The sequence below is a fragment of the Hippichthys cyanospilos genome, chromosome 10 (assembly GCF_059441005.1).
Source record: "Hippichthys cyanospilos isolate Australia breed blue-spotted pipefish chromosome 10, RoL_Hcya_1.0, whole genome shotgun sequence".
In the NCBI taxonomy this organism is placed as follows: Eukaryota; Metazoa; Chordata; class Actinopteri; order Syngnathiformes; family Syngnathidae; genus Hippichthys; species Hippichthys cyanospilos.
Window position 1 is genome coordinate 19,360,038 of NC_142378.1, and position 20,337 is coordinate 19,380,374.

Sequence of the window (20,337 nt, forward strand, 5' to 3'; positions counted from 1 at the left end):
TTCAGTTATATTCATTCCTCAGGCTCGGCACAGCAGTTATACATATATATTTTTTTTGTCACCACCAGTTGGCGCTACATGTACAACTGAACATAAACAAATTGATATCTTCATGGTCTGGAATGAAAAAAAAAAAATTGTTATATTCCTTTAACAGGCCCAGTGCAGTACACCAAAACGTAAAATGTAACATTCTTTTGCCATCATAGTTGGTGCTACATGCACAATGGCACTTAGTCACTATGGGGTCAAATGCATGGAGCTACAGTAAATGGTCATTATTTAATTTGGCATGTAACATCACCCATGGTCCCCCTGATGATGTTAGTCATCGATCAGAAAAATACCTCTGGGGAAGTTTTGACTCAAAACAACTAACACAGACGTTCATAGTTTTCAAAAACCGTCTCGTGTCATTGTGGTTTATTTTGTTGGACATGCTTGACTCATGAGACCAGCTTGCTTAAAATTACAGTGCTTCTTTTCAGATATCATTCAAACTTGTCTCAAAGCTCATGACAGCAACTGAAAAAAGGCTCTTGTAGCTATCCCTAAAGAAAACAATTGTAACACAATAGCAGCTATAGGATTTGGGGAGGCAACAACCATAACATTTTGACCTTTACAACTGTTGTATTTTTTATTTTTATTTTTTTTTGGGGGGGGGCGGGCATAGCAAACAAGCTTTATGGCATTGTGGGAAGGTCAAATTAGTTCAGATGGTGTATGGATCCTTAATACTGGGTTCTGGATAGAGTTGGTAAATAGGGTTTAAAACTGTGGTTAAGGTTTTCTAAATGTTGTTGCATATTTGGGGTATCAACTACAGTTAGGATTTCAAAGTAGGTTTGAAAACTGTTTCCAAACATGTGCAAGTGACTTGCTGTGGTGTCAAACAACAGCAACGATTTTTAAACAGGGTTATAAACCAGGTTTATTGTTCCAAAGTAGGTATTTAAACTTCGGTCTGAGTGTCTAAGTAGGGTGTTGAGATAGGGTAAGGGTTTGAAACTGGTTAGGGCTTGTTACTTGGTTTACAGTTTCAAATTACGGGTTAAAACCAGAGTCGTGCAGAGGGTGGGTCACTAACTCTCAGACAATGATACTGTCAAGGAATATATACTCAGACTTGGGAGATGCTAGTATATACTCTTATTCAAAAACAGTCAGCGACCCTAGTAAGGATAAGTGGCTCTAGAAAATGAATGGACGGATCATTTACAAAACTTTCCATTCCTTTTTTTTTTAACTTTACTGACACCATCACACTTTGCAATATACAATACATACCATTATGAATGACCTAATGTAATGAGTAAAAGTAAGAATCTCCCAGAAAAAAACCTCATGTACTTTCCACCACGATTATTTACTACAAATGTTGCCTTTTTTTTTTTTTTTTTTTTTTTTTTTTAAGGACTAATGATATGAAAATCACGCCGCTTGATGACGTTCAAGGAGGAGGGCGGTCCAGCCAATGGGCGTCGAGCTGTTTAGTCATCGTCTCCACACTGTAAACGCCATGGGGACTGTGTCAGTGCTGACATTGATGTCATTTGTAAAAACGCGTACTGCGGTGCGGACTGGACACGTCGTGCGGAGCCGGGGTCTGGTTCCCGAGAGGTTCTCACGTGAGCATTTTGTTCGTTTTTCAAATCTTTATCGTGTTTGAAACTGTTGTTGGCGATGATAATTTGGCTAAGGTAGCTGGCTGGCAGCTCACTGGCTTTCCATGTGCTAACTGAATTCCCAGTTGTCGGTAGAGAGTCATGTGAAACTGATTCACTTGTCTTACTGGGCTGATTTTGTGCCTCGCTCAAAATCCTTCAAATTCTTGTGTCCATAGTCAATAGTGAGATGTAAGTTACAAAACAACAACAACTTGAATTTGCGTGTCTTCATTTGCTTTATAGGATGAACGAAAATGAGGATGACAGCAGTGACTGTTTGCGCCAACGAAACTCAGCCAAATCTTCCAAGTTCTTTGACTCGGATAGTTCATTGAATGGCGAGTGTAGCCAAGGAGAGCACAACAAGCCCTATGGAGACAGTCACATTAGCAGCATTGGTATGAAATCCTTATGGTGAAGTGTCTGCTTTCATGTTGTTCAACAGATATTGGATATTTTCTGGTGAGAAGATGAAATTTCCAGACCTTAGACCATTTTAAATTAAATCTTGTGCTACTTATCCAAATGATACATTGATTATCAAAATAATTGCTCTATTAATCAATCAGTCAATCAAATTTTATTTGTATAGCCCTAAATCACCGAAGTCTCAAAGGGCTTCACAGATGAAAAGAGGTCATGTGGAGACTTCTTTCGAAAAAAGAAGTCAAACAGAGACATCTTTTCGGTGTAAGGTACACAATAGCAACCCCTGTCAAAGCTCCCAGAATGGGGAAGGAAAAACTCAAAAACCCCAATTAGGGGAAAATCAGAAACCTCCAGAAGGGACCACAGATGGGAGGAGCCCAATTAATAAATTAATATATTTGGTAATCTATTAGATGTTTAGTAACTGATTAATCACCTTTAGTTTGAGGTTTTAGTAAGAAATATGAATCAGCACAAGCCCTTTCAGAGGAAATGGAAAATAATCAGATGAATTGCAAATAATGGCGTTTTACGAGCAGAAGGGTGTAGAAGGGTCACAGATTATGGAAGAGTGAAATTGCACGTTGTCACCATCTTATTCCAAATGCTGTGAAAATCATTTCTCTAATCACATTCCTTTAAATGTCTGAAACCATGTCAAATACTTGAAGGTTATTTATTTTGAGGTTTGAATGGTCTGTGGACCTAGGACAGGGGTTCTCAAACTTCAGGGACCCCTTTTTGGAAAGCATATTTTCCAAGGACCCCTATCGCAAACGTTAGCAGAAACGAAACAAAAAAAGCATTTAAGCCAAACATAGCTGCCCTTTTTATTCAACATATTTTTCAGCCATAGTGAAGTTAACAAAATAAAAATTGCAAATTTCACGCTTCCTCATAACAAACTGGGTTTGTTTAAATTTTTATATATATATATATATATATATATATATACACACACACACACGTACAAAAGATAATTTAGGTTTAATTTTTGTACTAACACGCAGCTTCAAATATATTTTTGTGTGTTAAAATGGTTAAGTAATTGGAGTAGACATCGATTGCACTATATTGTTCACACCAACCATAAAATCTGTCCATCATCTTGACCACCCAGCCTCACGAGGGTCGTGGTAGCTCCGAATTCTATCCCAGCTGTCTTTCAGGCAGTAGATGGGGTACTCACTGAACTTGTTGCCAGCCAATCTGAGGGTACACACATAGACAAACAGCCATTCACACTCACAAACATACCTCAGGGTAATTTGGAGTGTCCAACATACCTACTATGCATGTTTTTGCCAATGTGGGAGGAAATCCGAGTTCTGGGGAGAACCAACGCAGGCAGGGGAGAACTTGCAAACTCTGTGAGTTGGATATGCTAGCCATTCTGTCATCGTGCCGCTCTCAGTCTTAAAATACAAAGAAAAAGTACAATTTAATAAAATTAAATGGTCGTTGGAGTGCATTTACTGTATATAGCCTGGGAGCCGCAATCATCGCTTTATCAGCTCATGAGTCTTGGCACAGTCGCATTTCTGAAGTGGTGCAAACATGACCAAACAGACCAAAGAGCAGATGTGACATCAGAAAAGCGATGCGTGGAAGACAAGTCGTAAAACAGTAGTGATGGAGGCGGAGTGAATTCAACATAGCCAGTCAAAGAGTGACTTTAGTGAATGGCTTATGTTGTTGTTGCAGTAAAAATGTGATGATTCATGGCATCATAAGTTTCACCAGGTCATACACCACTGAGTTTAATGCTGAATGAAGCAAACTGTTGTCTCTCCCACGCACCACTTTGGATGTTATGAGGAGGATGGACGTCGTTTCGCCACAGAATAATTATGTTGCTCACGAAGAATTTGTCATAGCAAATAAAGGAATTTGATTGCACAGGTTGTTTTGAACTGGGCCGAGTTACGCTCAATAAGAGATTTTCCATACCCACCGTCTTTTTCTCAAGAAAGTTGAGAAAGATATTGTTTACATACCTTTATGAAAGATACCTGCACATTCGGGTATGAGCCGGGCTAAACACACATGCACACGTTCATCGTGTCAACAACACTTCAATGATTTATTACTAAATTGTTTATTGCAGTTTACAAGCCAATTTTCCAAAACGGATCTCTGGATCATTCCCGTGTCATGGAGAGAATGATGCCAGTTTGTCTTCCGCTCCCATCTTTTGTATTCGCTGGTCCACCAAAAGGGGTGGTCCCATGGCCAGGTCCGCATTTTGAGTTATTTCCCGTCCCCTGCTGCCTCCTTTCGGGTGGAGGGTTCGAATCTTGCCACCTCAGCACCTTGGCGAACAATCTTGGAGATACATTGGAGTCCTCCATAGTCGGAGACTTGGGGGCGTCAGTTGACTGATATGTGTATTCGAGGTTGAGAATGAAACAATGCGCAGTGGAGACACTTTCCTTCTCTTCTCTGTGTTATGGCGTCGGTCACTGCAGGAAGGCCCCCTGGGAGGTGACCAGACCCCAATGCCCATCTGATCTTATTACAAGCCAAGAGTGAAGAAGAAGCTACCAATCTATACTACACAATATATCTCCAGAGAAAATTAATGAAAGCTTCCTGGTCATATATGAAATTCCATAAATCCCTTCAATACCCAAATTAAAAACAGCTGCAAACAAAAAATACAAACACATTTAAAGAAAAACGCTGCATAAAAGATGCAATCATCGAAATAGACAAAAAAGACATGCAAAGAAAAGGAAACAAAAACAAATCCAGATGTTAACACCTGCAACATTGTCACACAATGGAAGTGGCACCATTAGCAGGCAGGACATTGACCAATCAATCACACTGCAGGTGTGCAAAATTAGTAATAGTAATCTATATCTTATTTTTTTAGTGATTGCATAAAATTTTTATTTCTACATTTTTGGCTCTTCGTGGTCTTTTCCAATGAGGTTTGTGCCTTTCATTCTTCTTGACCTCACTGTTATTCCTCATTCCATAATCACTGCCTCTGGTGGTCTGGAGTAGCAAGAACGCCTGCCATAACTTTTGATATACACCTCTTTTTCAATGAAAGTGTTCAAATTTGGCAGGCCTTAACTCCCAGACGCCTCTTCGATTGATCTCAAACTTTAGATTTAGAGTTGTGCCATCCCTTTCAAGAAGTACAACATGTTTCTTTGGCATGCAACGCATCCATAACGTAAAATTGATTTAATACATTGTTTTTTTATGTTTCGACTCATTCTTTCAATCTCATGTCCTTTGGATATTTCGTCTTATTAGATATATTGTATTACTTACAGTATACATAAATGAATTGTATTTGGCATTTCCGGTGTATATTTCACCACACTCTATTCTCACATAATGCTCACATAATGTGTGTGCTTGTGCCTTTTATAATTCCAGGGAAAATTGATGTATATGATCAGTATATGATCAGCAAGAAGCTACAACTGAAAAGGAAAGCAGAGGTTAGAAGTTCCATCATTTGTTTTGGGGGAAGGTTCATCATGCTTATTTGCATGAGTTGCTCAGGAAACCAAAAGTAAGGTCAAGTTTCCCTCACTGTGAATCATGGTCACTGTCCTCATAGAGCAGCTCTCTCCTTTTTTTAGACTTGACTTGTTCCTAATTTTCATTCTCCTTAGCTCCTGAAGAAGGACTTGATGCATGAGTTTGACAACCAGGTCAATGACTTCATGGACAGTCTTATTGAGGAGTCGGCTCAACTGGAACCCTCGAGCTTACCTGCTGTCTTCTCATCCCCTTTGTCAGACAAGGAGAGAAGCAAACTCAGGTAGGCATAAAAATCCAAATTCTCAGTTTTTATTGATTAGAGAGTTGTTAAATTTATGATAAGATGTCTTGTGGCTGTAGTGTGCAATGTTGTATAGAGTCACTGCATCTTACTGAAAGCTGCTCCTTATCTTTTGGTGACCTTGTTTCGCTTATATGAGGTTTAAAAACATGAAAAAAATCTTCTCAGGATGACATCGTTTTTTTTTTTTCAGATCTAATGTAAGAAACCCTATTAAGACTGAGCTGTTATGTTGTTGTGATACAAGCATATAGACATGTTAAATTTAAATATCCAAAGTTAAGTTCTGTATGATACAATTTAATGAAGAAATATTCATTTTCAAGATTCAAGAGTTTTATTGTCATATGCATTGTAACACTACAGCACACACTGAAATTCTTTTGTTCACTTCCCCGAACAGAGTTACATTCCACACAATAGAGCAATTAATAAAGTAGGCAATTAAAAAAAACAGTTCCAAATACTTCTATTTACATCATAATTCAAATCCAATTAAACTGTAGCTGAGCAAAGATTAAAATCAGAGTTTACACTTGAAATTCCAATTTATTAATAAAGAAATCTAGGCAGAATGCTCCGGTACAGTGCTGCTTCCTCCTCCTCATCCTTCGTGTCAACCCAACCTAACAGCGGACCCAAACATTTCGTGAGGATCTGCTAGGAACGTCTGTCAGAGTCCTCTCTCAGAAGGAGTTTCCCTCCTCCGGCAGTAATTCTTCCATGTACCGAGGGAAGCGGGGGACTTGAGTTGACCAGGTTCTGCCCTTCCATTGTTTAAGCGGGTGATCAGAGTTGTGGTCAGTCCCTTTCAGTGTGGAAATCCCCAAACCCTTTCGTGGACACCAGCTGGGGGGATGCCGTCTAGCTGAAGAAGCAATCATACAGGGCCTTTTTGGTCCGTGGGACTCTGGAGGCAACTGACAGGTACCCGTTGGCCAACCGGAGTGTGGGTTTGGCAGTCGCCAAAAAGAAAACCAGGGTTTGGTAGTAAATTGAGGCCATTGAAAACGACTTCGAGCCGGCCTCGAAGAAATTCTGATCCACCATCCATGCACCATTAAAACTATGTACAGTGAGATGGGACGCTGCTGACCTCAACTTGGGCCTATGTAAACCGGTAGCCAGAATACTTTAAGGACCTCATGAATTCCACCAACATGTCTTCCTCTGAGGAAGCAGAGTCTGGAAACTGATATGGGCTCTCCTATCTCTAATACTGAAGTTATAGAAGCGCTCACTCCTTGGTGACAAGGCCCCGGGAGTGGATGTGGCTGACATTTCTCTGCAACATAGTGTGGACATAGGGAACCGTTTGTCTGGATTGACAGACTAGCCCAGTGGTTCCCCTTTCCAAAAAGGGGGACTGCAGTGGGTGTTCCAACTATAGAGGGGCCACACAGATGTTTACAAGCTGAACTGCGAGCAACTGTGATGTCATTTTCTGTCAACAGCAAGGGGCAAAATGACCGCCTCTGAGATGAAGAAACGTGTATTTCACAAGTGCAATAGTTATCAGAATACCATGTTTAGAGTAGTGGGGGCCACATAGAACATAGAAAGAACATTTTTGACTTGACTTTCCTTTAAGCATGTTTTGGCCCGACAACAAATGTGTTACTCACTTCCTCATATGTTCTTCCAGGCATTTCCGACCCCCTCACGGCCAGGGCAAACAGTTTGTCAGTCGAAGGTCCCTTCTTGAGTAAGTTGAGAAATCTTCACTGCCTGACACTTGTTCCTTGCTACCAAGTGTTTCCAGTCACCAGACTATTACTATTTTCCCCACAGTGAGCTTTTTGAGGTGAACCACATCCGGACAATCTACCATATGTTTATTGCCCTGCTCATTCTCTTTATCCTCAGTACACTGGTGGTTGATTTCATAGATGAAGGCAGGTAATATACAAGACTTATTTTACAGTTCACATAACTTCAGTTCTGTGCTTTAAATTTGTTCTAAGTCAAGTTGTCCTATGTGCTATATTTTTTTCAGACTGGTGCTAGATTTTGACCTACTTGTATATGCATTTGGACAGTTTCCGCTGGTGATGTGCACGTGGATCTTCATGTTCCTTTCTGTTTTAGTGGTTCCCTATCCCTTGTTCAGGCTGTGGGTGCACACCCAGTCTGGCTCTCCCGGTCACCACAGGCTTTATATTTTTCTTTTTGGCTCAGTTTTTCTTCTCTACCAAGTGTTGGTCCTTGGTTATTTACCCACATATGTAGTGGTGGTCAACAGTTTGCCCCCAGCCTCGTGCTTCATTATCATCTTGGAGCAGGTATTCTTTATTGTTTTAATGGTCTGAATGTATAGCAGTTATGTATGGAAGTGAAATTTTAGTCGGGACAGAGTTAAAAAAAAATTGATGTGTCAATTGTGCATTCCAGGTGAGACTCATGATGAAAGCCCACTCCTTTATTAGAGAGAACGTACCAAGAATTCTGGCCTGGGCCAAGGACAAGTCCAGTAAGTCCACTTCTCACAATCTTAATGGTAGCAATTTAAACTGTTCCCGATAAGTTAAGGATACTGTAAGAGCCTCTGTGGACATCATACATACATACGGTATTTGTTTCACTTCAGCTATTTTTTGGCGAGAGAAGAAATTTTATTGGGGTGATTAGACACACCTCATTTTCTGTTTACCACAAAACTGTCTCACTTTGAACTCTGATCTTCACAAATACCAACATCCTTAATTTATATTGAATGGTGTAGTGTTGCACCAAGTGCCAGTACCAGTAGCATACTGGGAATTTTATGGTGCAAAAATAACGCTATTCCATAATTTCAAGCACCGGTACTCGTCGCACGGGAGACGCATGTGTTAGGGCGCCATGTAACTACAGATGTATGTCTGACCAAACCGGTCCAAATATACTTATTTTTAATCATAATAACTCTCCTTTATTCAGTTAATTTTGAATTTGATCAAAAATATTTTAGTTAGTATTCTTATAATTTTTTTTTTTTTTTTTTTTTTTTTTTTTTTTTTTTTTTTTACTCATGCAAATGAAAACAAATTGAAGTTGTTCATCTCTGAGCTATTATTCCATTTTTTTTTTTTTTTTACCAATGAAAGTGCGATGTTTTTGCTATGGTATTATTTCAGCAGCAGTATCATTGTACTTTATGCAGATATGGGTAGTATTCACATGACAACACTGAACCACGGCAATTGACCCGGCGACCACATTGTGGGCTAACAAAACTTTTGCAGGCTCGTGAGCAATCACAAAAGGTGAAGAGAGTGCATGTTGCCATAAAGTTACATTCATTCATTCAGACTTCTGAAGTGCACCGCCCCAGACTAACCCAAGTAAAAATAAATCCCGGTCATTTATTTATTTCTTATCTTAGAAATTATAGTAGCATGGTTTCGCCACCTTTGTCGCGTTTAATTCCTCCTTGTAATTCTTACCCATAAATGAATGGTGTAAAAAATGTAGCTTATTTTCTGGCATGGCATTCTCTCATTATTGTCATGTTTAATAGGCAGTAGCCAAAGCTCGTGGCTAAACTAGCTGCTGAGGGGGCTTGCCTAGAGATGACAATTTGTTGAGCACATATGTACCTAAAAAGTGCCTGGTGAGTGTGTGTAATCTTGTTTTCCTCTTGGCTAGGTCAAGTTTTTTTTAGGCAATGCCGATGCTCGGCAGAAAAAATATCGATGACGGATTAATCGGCCGATTAATATTATGAATCATCATTAAAAAAGTAACAAGCCGGTCCTGTACCTATTCCCCGTGAATAAGCAGGGGTCAATAGTTAATACAGGTATGTTGTTTAAAAAAAAAAAGAAAAGAACTTCACAGAATGTGTTGTGTGACATAGTTAACCAGGTTGATTAATGACATTCATTCTTGTCATATTACATAGTATCATATTTACCACATTTATGCTTAATTGATTTTGCACTATATTTTACAGGATTTTTTTTTTTGAGGGTTAGGGTGACTTTACGTCATGTGTGAAGTCGTGACATCCAAGTCAATTCTTTGCACAACTGTCTTCCATCACTCACCTAATCATTGCTTTTGAAATTTAAGATTTGCTTTGTTATGAAAGATAGTTCATCATATATATTTAACCCTCATCTCGCACAATGTTTCATTCAGGAAACAAACTGACTCAACCTTAACACTTAGTGTGTATTTGAGGAAACTAAAAAAAAGCAAGATTCCACCTGATATCTTGGGATGTAGGCAAGATCTCCAAAGCACCCATTCACCCAAATTCACTATAGGACAAGCACTGGAAGGGAGAGCTTGCATCACATTGTTGCTCCAGCCTACCTGCTCAATAGCATATATTCCACTTTGTATGCTGTTCACTGTATTTGTAGTAAGTGTAAAAGAAAATTATTCAGGAAATATATATTCTTCTAAAGACTGTGTGAATTTCACTAGAAGTGATTCTAAAAAAAAGAAAATCAAGTCTACAGATTGTAATTTCTATATTTTGCTTGAAAGCAAATAATGTTTTATAAAAAAAATAAAAAAAACGTCAATATATGTTTTCAAACCTTCAATACACCTTTTTTGAGCTTTTTTTTATGTAAATGTGTGCCATATATGGTTAAGAATACAACTTGGCAATGGTATGGATTTGTGTGTAACAAATAATGACCCAACTGTTACTTGAGTACAACTGCTGTTACAAATGGTTGGAATACGTAAAGGTAAAAAGTTAAAATAATCGACAAACATCAGTCATTTGACATTATTTTTAGCTGACGTTTAATAGCCATGATTGGCTGATTTGATAGATCGGCCATTTAATCAGTCACACCCTACTTAGGGCCACTGAGCTCACATGCAATATTTGTTGTTTTTTGTCCTATTGGCTGTTTTGTTTACTACTTAACTATGAATGGGGGGGTTCTACTAGCATTTCAATTTACAGCTGAATTATTTTTCTTTCCTCTTGCTTTTTTTTTTTTTAAATTAGTCTACTTTGTCTTGTATATAGGTCCAGGCCCTGAAGTTCCTCATGTTTCTCAGTATATCTACTTTTTGTTTGCACCAACGCTTATCTACAGAGATAAATATCCAAGGTAAACCCATCAATTTTGCAATGAAGATGGAGCACCCAAATTAATGAGCTTATATTTGTAATGCAGGAGCCCGATGATCAGATGGGGCTACGTGGCCACAAAGTTACTACAGGTACCAGTCCCTTTTTGAACTCTCGCTGACTAATTCAAATAATGCGTCTGACTATCTTACAATTCCATTTTGTTTTCTTCTCACAGGTACTCGGCTGTCTGTTTTATGCGTACTACGTGTTTGTGCGCCTCTGCATCCCTCAGTTCCGCAGCATCAGTCTTCAGTTTTTTGACCTGAGGGCCATGGTCCTGGGCGTCTTTAACTCCATCCTGCCAGGTAAGATCAGCCACTAGTACTGGGTATTGTGTCTTAAAAGTGTATTGCGATATATTGCGATATAGCAAGGCCGTATTGCGATACTTTGATATGTTCAGCAATCTTTGTTTAAAAAAAAAAAAAATCTATGGTATATACTGTATATATATTAACAATGACTGAAAAAACAGAAGTAAATTATTAGAATAGACACATTTAGAATATACACATTTTGTTTATTCTTTTTCAGAAGCCACACATCATTGACATCCATGAGCAAACATTAAACGTTGTTAAAAAAAAAAACAACATTTTTTTTATTTCAAGCATGCCATTCATTGACTGTGTTAATATGTCCCCAGGAGTTGAGAATACTCTTAGATGGCACCGATGTGGCAGGAACATAGAAGTACCACTTTGCCACACGTGCCTCTTATTACGCACCAATTCATACTAGGGATGCCCAATTAATCAAGTTTTAATCACGATCACGATATCGGCTACCACAATTAATTAAGCTCATCCACAGCAATTTTAACATTTAAAAATGTAAGCTCTTTTTTGGATTATAAGTCAAATCAAGCACTACAACCAGGGTACAATGTTTCCTACATGTTTCCATGACAACCTCAATATTTTATCTTAATATTTTATTTACCAGTGTGAAATAGCATTCCTCACCTGATTTGTTTCTCACCTGATTCCTAATATTTACTGTGCTAGGTCAATTGAGACCCAGTTTAAAAAATCCGATTTGCAAAAAATTGGAATAAATTCGGTTTGAAATGACCGAAAATTACATTTTGACTCCTAATTGATTCACATTTTCTTAAAAGTAAATAATATGCTTGGTTCTACTTAAGTTTATTCTTTTCATCGGTTTGCACTCAGCAAGTAAGTTAGTTGTTGTTGCTGAAAAATAATACAGCAAAAACCAATGAGAAATCTATTGTCATAATTTATCAAATACAGTGAAACATCGAGATCCGGTCACTTCTGTGCAGTTTTTTTTTTTTCATATTATGGAAACGGGCGACTTGAACAGGAGAAGGAACCCCGAGATATGACTACAACGACAGAAACAAAGGAAGTGTAAACTTCATATCATAAAGTTTTCTTTTTCTGACATTTGCCCTCCTCCTCTACCACCACTTTTGAGTTGGAGCATTGCCTCACTTCATAGGTAATGTATTGTAACATTTCATGTGGGGTTTTTGAAGAACTTGGAATGATTTACATGTAAAAGACGATTCATAATATTAAAAAAAAAAAAAAAAAAAATCATGATACGAAAGCCACACCGGAGCAGACTTGATTTTTTTAATTTTTTAATTTTAAAGAAAAAAGATATTGCAAAAATAACACATCTCAAAACCTATATACGATATTTTGCAAACTGAACTGAACACGAAAACAAGTAGTACAGCTGGACTGTGTTTAACAATATATCTACTCTGTATCGCAATATATCGATATTATTGCCCAACATGAGGGGAACTGATTATTTAGATATGCTTGTATCCATTCAGTTCATGACAAATGTGTTCTCTTCACCACATAGAATGAATCATTTTTCTTCTTTTTTTTTGCAGGAGTGTTGGTTCTTTTCTTGGGGTTCTTTGCTTTCCTGCATTGTTGGCTTAATGCATTTGCGGAAATGCTTCGTTTTGGTGATAGGATGTTCTATAAGGTGCCGCACCTTCTACTCACTCTCTCAAAATGAACTTTTTGTTTGTGTGGTATGTGATCCAACTAATTGATTTTAATTCCATCTCGTAGGATTGGTGGAACTCAACATCGTTTGCCAACTACTACCGTACTTGGAATGTTGTTGTTCATGACTGGCTGTTTCATTACGTGTATAGGGACTTTCTTTGGGTGAGTGGGTCTGCCTTTGGTACGCTTCAGTATTTAAAGGGGAAATCATCTCAAACATTTTCTTGACAGTATAGTCTGTGTAGTCCCCTCTAGTCTAAACATTTCGACTAATATTGTGTTTTTAGAATATGAATTATGCCGCAAAATCCACATATTTTCATCTATCTAAAGAAGTGCTACTCAAATAGTGGAGCGGCCCCCCCATAAACGGCGTAGTCTGGGCAACTTACGTTTTTGCTGGTCCAACATTCGTCATTCGTCAGTGCCCCGCCCCCTTTTGTCATTGTTAGTCTGCCATATTTTCATGCTGAAAATCGCCCCCGCCCCCCCCAAATATAAGTGTAACATGAAAACAGAGTCACCTAAGGGCTTTACCTTTAAACTACAAGACAGTTTTATCTCCATTTAGAGTCAATGCAGGAGGAATGAGAATGCATATGACGTGCATGTCTACTGGATGGCATTATCATGGTTTAAATCAGTGGTTCTCAACCTTTCTTGAGTGATGTACCCCCTGTAAAATGTTTTTCAGCCAAGTACCCCTTAACCAGTGCAAAGTATTTTTGGGTGGGAAAAAAAAAAGACTTAAAACGTGCCATCAGCGTCTGATTTTAGAACCTTTAAAATAACACTTAAAACTTGAGAACCTTTCAAACTTTGTTTGGAATGGTTCACAAAAAATAATCAACATAAAGTGTCCTCTTTTGGATTATAGAAGAGATCTGTTATGAAAAATAAATACAGTAACTTAACTATTGATACATATTTGCCCACTACAAAATAATCAACAAACCTGGGAATGCCAACAGACCGGTTCTCAAAAATAAATAATTACAAATAAATATTTGTCGATAGAAGAATATTCAACATAAAGTGTCTTCTTCTGCGATCATAGTAGAGATCTATTCACAAGAATAAATAATTAATTTAATCATTAATATTTGTCCACAAAAAATAATGAACAGAAAGTGTCAGACCTGTTCTCAAAAAGAAATAATTGTCGCATGTTTTGGAGGCCTTCCGCATCATATCTTGAGACGATCTGAATTTAGAAAGTTTCCTCTTAAAAAAGCTGGGTGGCTTACCAAGATGACTTCCAAAACAAAAAAACAAGATTTTTAAAATAATGTCATGGAATAACCAACTGAACATAAAATTTGTTTTATAAACATATTTTCCTGAAGCATTCAATTAATAATTATTTTTAAAGTTTTTTATGTTTATTTGTTTTATTTAAAATCCGGAGTACCCTCTGGAGTTCCTTCGACTACGCCAAGGGGTACTCATACCTCCATTTGAGAACCATTGCTTTAAATGATACTAAAATGGTGGTTGTCGGTTCTCATTTATAACTGCTTGGCTTTTTTTAGATGGTTTTCTAAACTTTTCATTCAAATTTGTCTAAATTTCATCCGTCACATACACTACATTACAAGTAAATACAAAGTATTGCTGAGGTTGAATTTACTAAAGAAAAACACCTTTATTTGGGAATTAAAAAACATCTTGCATTTCCTGGCCAAGAGCCAATCAGAGAAAGATGGCAAATTTTTTTTGCAGTGGAAACACATCCCACAATACTCTTATCATCAATCAATTTCTTCAGAACATATTTCAAAAAAGAAAATAACACAAAAAATCTCAACATTTAATGCTAAACATTACCTTTCACTCTTGGTCGGCGAGATTGTGGAAAGTGTGCATTTTGGTGTTTGAAACCAGGACTAAGATAGATTGCTCTTCTGACATTTTTAATTTTCTATTTTTTTTTTATTTTTTTTTAAGTATTCCTATCATTCGTGGATCCGTCAGCAAAACCGGCGTCCGTCGGCAACAGAGTGACGGACAGTCCGTCAGTCCTGAAAAAGTGCCTCCCACTGCTTGATAATACCAAAGTTCAACATTTTAGCTATAATACCAAAACATATTTTTCTCAAACACAACATCATTAGAAACCTTTTAAATGCAACAAGCACCTGAGACTGAGGGAAGGAATCCAATCCAGGCCAAAACAGCAGTTAATTTTTGCATAAAAACCATGGTTCTAGAATGAAAGCAATGTTCCAAAAGTGGACTTGAACATTTGAAACGTATTTGGTGTTAATTAGAAGCACTTAAAATAGCACCGGGTGTGTGCTAACTCCAAGTTAAGATAAGTTTCATTTTGATTGACTATTTCAGAAGAGGGTATGCACACTTCGGCAAATATGTTTAGGTTTAATTTTACTTCCTCTCAAATATATTTTGCGTTGGGTTTTACTGGTAATACAGATCACATCTAATGGTGAAAGAACTTTTAGAATGATCTTGGACTCATTTTTGTAAATCACAAAAGTCTTGACATGTGAACAGCGATGATAGTGTAGATTTTTTTTTTTTTTTTTTAAAGCGGCCTGTCACTAATGTTTCTGAATTGACTTTTGTAATTGCAGATCTCCCAGAAACGCTTCAGAACGGCGGCCATGCTGTTTGTCTTTACAATATCTGCAGTCGTCCACGAGTACATCCTTGCCATCTGCTTCGGTTTCTTCTATCCGGTCCTTTTCTGTTTGTTTATGTGTTTTGGAAGTAAGATGCCATAAACTTTTCATCCTCCTGTTTTTTTCCGTATTCTCTAGGGCAAAAAAATGATTTTTGTTTTCATTTCTGCCAGTGATATTCAACTTCATCCTCCACGATCGGAGGAAAGGTCCCATTTGGAATATAATCATGTGGACTTCTCTCTTCTTGGGTCACGGTGTAATCATCTGTTTGTACTCTCAGGAGTGGTATGCCCAGCGCTACTGCCCTCTAAAAGAGGTATCACCTGACTAGTCATGTCTTTATCTACACAAATTTAAAAAATGCTTATTGTTATACTTTTTTTTTTCCAGCCTTCCTTTTTTGAGTTACTGCAGCCTCGTTCGTGGAGCTGTAAGAGAAGATGATGACCAATGAATAGGCCGTGACCACATTTTCTATTAGTGTGCTGACTTTTGAAATCTGCTCTTTATTTTCACTACTGAGTTGTCGTAATGATGTGTGGAAGAGAGTCAATATGTCAATTTGTCTTTATTCCTCACTCAAACTGGTGCCTTACTTGTTTATGTGCACACACTACTTGTTCAGTGAACATGTACAGGTATATCCCAATACCCTTGACTGGATGGTTACTTGGTTTGCCATATTGAGGACCGATCATTAATGCAGCTGCTGAATATAGACATTATGCACAACTCATTCACACATTCCTTAACAGTTTGTGTCTTTTAAAAAGCCAGCGATTGCATTCCTATCATAAAACTTCATTTGTTTGTTTGGCATTCCATTTTCTGAGGTACTTGGGCTCATGGACTATTCAAATTGTATATTATCAAGAAAAATATATCCATAATATATTGTTTGTGTCAATTATGTTATCTGTATAATTTGAATTGGCTGGGCCAGACACTGAGCATCACTGAAAACTGTTTGAGACCAAACTGACGTTATCATTAATAATAATTATTACATGCACTTTTTTCAGCTATGTGGCTGCAATCTGTCCGAATGTTTACGTACATAAATAGTATTGATGGTTAGTTTTTTGAAGGGCCCTTCGAATAAAATGATTTTCTGTGTTGGCAAATTCTGTGGGCTTTTACCTGGTATTTACCATCAGAGTTGATATTTCTTATCCACATGATACAAATATCCATTGCATATTTTAATGTCAATTATGATTATTCATTTCAATTGAAGAAGATCACGTCCAAGTTAAAAAAAAAAAAAAAAATGCAAGCCTTCCTGAGCATTATTCGAACACAGGGTGGCACTGTATCATCAGTTTGCAGAACGGCTAATTAAATGCAGCCCAGTAGCATGCCACTTGCTCCACTTGAATTGCAGTTGTTAGGATAACTTGAGTGTACGTAAACGGTAAGTAAGTAAATGAGCAGTATTTTTTTTTCCAGCGTTCATATTTTGAGACTCTTAAATAGAAGAGTCTGGCTCAATAAAAGTTGCAGAATGCGCAGTTAATAATGAAAATCATAGAAGTGACTGAGATTCAGTACAAAGGTAGAGATTGCTTTATGGAAGGCAAACCTCAAAGTCTAGCCTCAAACAGAATTTAACAAAGTTTTTACTTGGAAATGCTCATAGCAAGTAATAAAAGTCAAGTACCCACTACAGTACAATATTACACTCCAGCACAAAATCAGACGACCGATTTTAATTTAAAAAGGAATAAATTAAATGATTATAAATTTCAAAGACTTGCAAATCAATTGTGAACGACCAACGGTGTGTTTTAATTATAATCGTGGGTAAGTTGACATCATTTTATATTAATTAATTAATTAATTATATTACATGGAGGGTGGCACTTCTCTGGAGGCTGCCAGCCATGTTTGTTATCGCTACGGACAATGGTAAATTCAGCACCTCCTGCTGTCCGTCATGAAAAACTGTCAAATCTTACAGTGTGCCTATATATATATATATATATATATATATATATATAATTAGCTTACCTTGTCATTATTGTTTGTTGCGACAAGGATCTCGCCAACAAGGTTTTGAAATCATGACGAATCCACTGTGGAAAGCTGCATCTTATCTTTTACCTACGACATACTCCGCCACAAGTCTCTAACCTCTTGAGGTCTAAGAGGCATCCCTGAGCGAGAGAACGATCATTTTGCCTGCTTTGTTTGATCCCCACTCTCAAACCTCCGCGTGTTTTCTTTTCGCTATCTTCAGGTTACTATGGTTCCGCTCTAAATTGTTCATCAAATTACTGGTGCTATTTAGTGATGTGGACAGCTCTCAAGGTGTCAAGCACAAAGCACCAAGCTATTATATTTTTCTTGTCTATCTCTGATGAACTGAAAGTAGAGAGCGTATGTCGATCCTGTGTACGTATTGCACATATTTAACCTGTCTGCTGCTGCCGCACTCATCTCTGCTAAGTAGGTACTAATAACAGAAAGTAAACATTTTTCCTCCAATCTCACAGTGCTTTTTGACGAATTTGGAGACACACACACCGCTTTCAGATTAAAAATATATTGTATTGCATGGTCTACTCTCATTTGTACCAAGTAAAATATTACTATTTTGTGTGTGTAATGCATTACACTCCTAACGCAATACAGCAAAAAAGTTGTGCGTTGGGCGGGCGCGGATGACCCCAGAGAAAAGGCTTTGTTTTGTCATATGAAATGTAATTGCAGTAAAATTTGAATGTTCATCTCTTTGTTTTATTAGTTTCAGGGACTTTCATGCACTTGGTTATTTTTGTCAGTTTTATACTAAGCTGTAACCCATATAAACGCCGTAGAAAATAATTGACAGTTGTTGATAATTATATTGCCTTTTTATTTTGTTTAATGTTTAAAGGGATACAGGTTTAGGCATACAATTTTTATAGATAACATTTAGAGTAAGCGTGTCGAGTGGGAGGGGGGCGCGAAAAGTTTTCTCTTTTTCGTTAAATATGTAATTGAGCATATCAACTACAGGCAAAGTTTTGGGGTTTTGGGGACGACGAATACTACTAACCGAGGGTGCACGGTTCTGTAAGGTTTTTTGGGCCTATCTGTCCGTGCCAGAAGTACTGTAGATATGTTGGACGCCGACCGCCAGGGGAAGAGGCAACCCAGCCAACCCCCCGCCGCCTTGTGCAACACATCTTCTGTTCTGCGGTAAAGATGGCGGAGTCAGAGGGGGCGCGCAGCAGCCGGACCACGGCTAAAACATTTTGAAAAAATAAAATAAAATAAACCCTCCGCATTTGAGCAACTTTCGCAAGTATATTTTCTGGCCGGACGAGGTGTGTTTCTCCGTACCAAAGACTGTCACTGTCACGCGCCGGGGAGAGTTGTTTTTATGTTTGAAACCCGGGGAGTTGTGGATTTCTGTGATCGCTGCTAACGCCCGTTAGCCGCGTAGCCAAGCGAGCGAATACGGAATAGTTAGCGGTGAGAAGAGAGGAGGAGGAGTGGAACAGAGGAACGCTATTCGGCACGCAGCCTCTTCCAGCTCGTAGGAATGTGAACCAGAGGCTCACCGTTTTTTTTTTTTTTTTTTTTTTTTGCTCGCTTCGTCCCAAACGTCCTTACGACAATCTACTGGGATGGGGCAGCAGGTAGGCCGCGTCGGTGAAGGCACATCGACCGGACTTCAGGCGCCACAGCCCCACGCGTCCCAAGCACACCAAGGGAAGGGGAACCGGGGGAGCGTCGCTGGCAGGAGACCTCGAGAACCCGGCAGCTCCACCGGTACACCACCGGGCAGGAGCACTGCCATCATCGTGCCTGACCCGTCGATCAACATATTCACGAAACATTCAGGTAAAAGAGTTTGATGGAGGCAGTGTGTGGGGTTGAATGAATATTTGTTACATCTTATTAGCATTGGCTAAGCAGCGCTTGTGCTAGTTTGATGTAAGCGAAAATCATCTGCGCCAAGCCTTCACTGATATTTTTTGTTACTCGTTCATGTTTCCCAATGTTTGCTCCGATTTTATTTTCTGTTGATGACCTAACATGGACGTGTGATAAACACCACTAAGAGTTGTGTCTTGTGCCTCTGCTGCATGTGACCTGGCGATGCCAAAAGGAGGGACAGTGTTTTGAATGAGCCACATTTGTTATGAATAATAGGGATTATGATTTCCCTTTTCATCTTATAGTCGCTTTGGTAAACTGTGATCATCGCCTCGGGAGGTTTCCGAGCGATTCCACCCCATTAACTCTGTATAGGAGCCAAAGCGAGGGTGGTGCTACAATCACGACTGGTTTTGTCATGCTCACCACTTGCATCCTGCCTCTTCGCGTCTACTGTACAGCACACCACACTCAGCAATCTGAGCGCATCGTTTGATCTGATGCTGAATAATTTAGGTCGCCTTCTGTCATGACAAGATTACGTTCATGCATTCAAGATTACTCCCAAATAATTGTTTTTGCGATGTCTTAAGCTCTCTTTTTGCATGAGATTAATGTAATCACAGCTCTCCTTGATGTCCTGAATTAGACGAGTTCAACATGAATTAAATGCAGAGAAGTATTTGTGTGCTGTAAAACTGGATTTACTGAGATTAATTGGTAACAGGGCCTGTACAATTTTACAATAAGTCATTTTATTCCACATTGACACGGTAATAGCCAGAAGAGGGCAGTTTACATTTTTAGCCTGTCTGTCAGTCATTAATGCCGCGTT

The 20,337-nt window shown here is 38.4% G+C and overlaps 2 protein-coding genes across 2 annotated transcripts in view; both read left to right on the top strand.

Annotated features, from left to right (window-relative positions):
* The first annotated feature begins 1,507 nt into the window (after window positions 1-1,507).
* soat1 (sterol O-acyltransferase 1) lies at window positions 1,508-16,759 on the top strand. Its single transcript, XM_088424985.1, is given in 17 exon segments — window positions 1,508-1,631; window positions 1,914-2,068; window positions 5,496-5,560; window positions 5,738-5,886; window positions 7,553-7,612; window positions 7,699-7,806; window positions 7,904-8,189; window positions 8,299-8,377; window positions 10,883-10,967; window positions 11,034-11,079; window positions 11,166-11,295; window positions 12,867-12,964; window positions 13,054-13,152; window positions 15,585-15,720; window positions 15,806-15,951; window positions 16,026-16,071; window positions 16,074-16,759. Coding segments are annotated over 16 exon segments (1,707 nt in total). The 5' UTR covers window positions 1,508-1,631; window position 1,914; the 3' UTR covers window positions 16,094-16,759.
* Window positions 16,760-18,740: 1,981 nt separating this feature from the next.
* The window catches only part of abl2 (ABL proto-oncogene 2, non-receptor tyrosine kinase), a 35,122-nt gene continuing 33,525 nt past the window's right edge, over window positions 18,741-20,337 (top strand). The window contains exon 1 of the mRNA XM_088425869.1: window positions 18,741-19,466. Within this exon, the coding sequence (XP_088281995.1) occupies window positions 19,250-19,466 (217 nt within the window). The 5' untranslated portion in view covers window positions 18,741-19,249. The remainder of the gene's footprint in view (window positions 19,467-20,337) is intronic.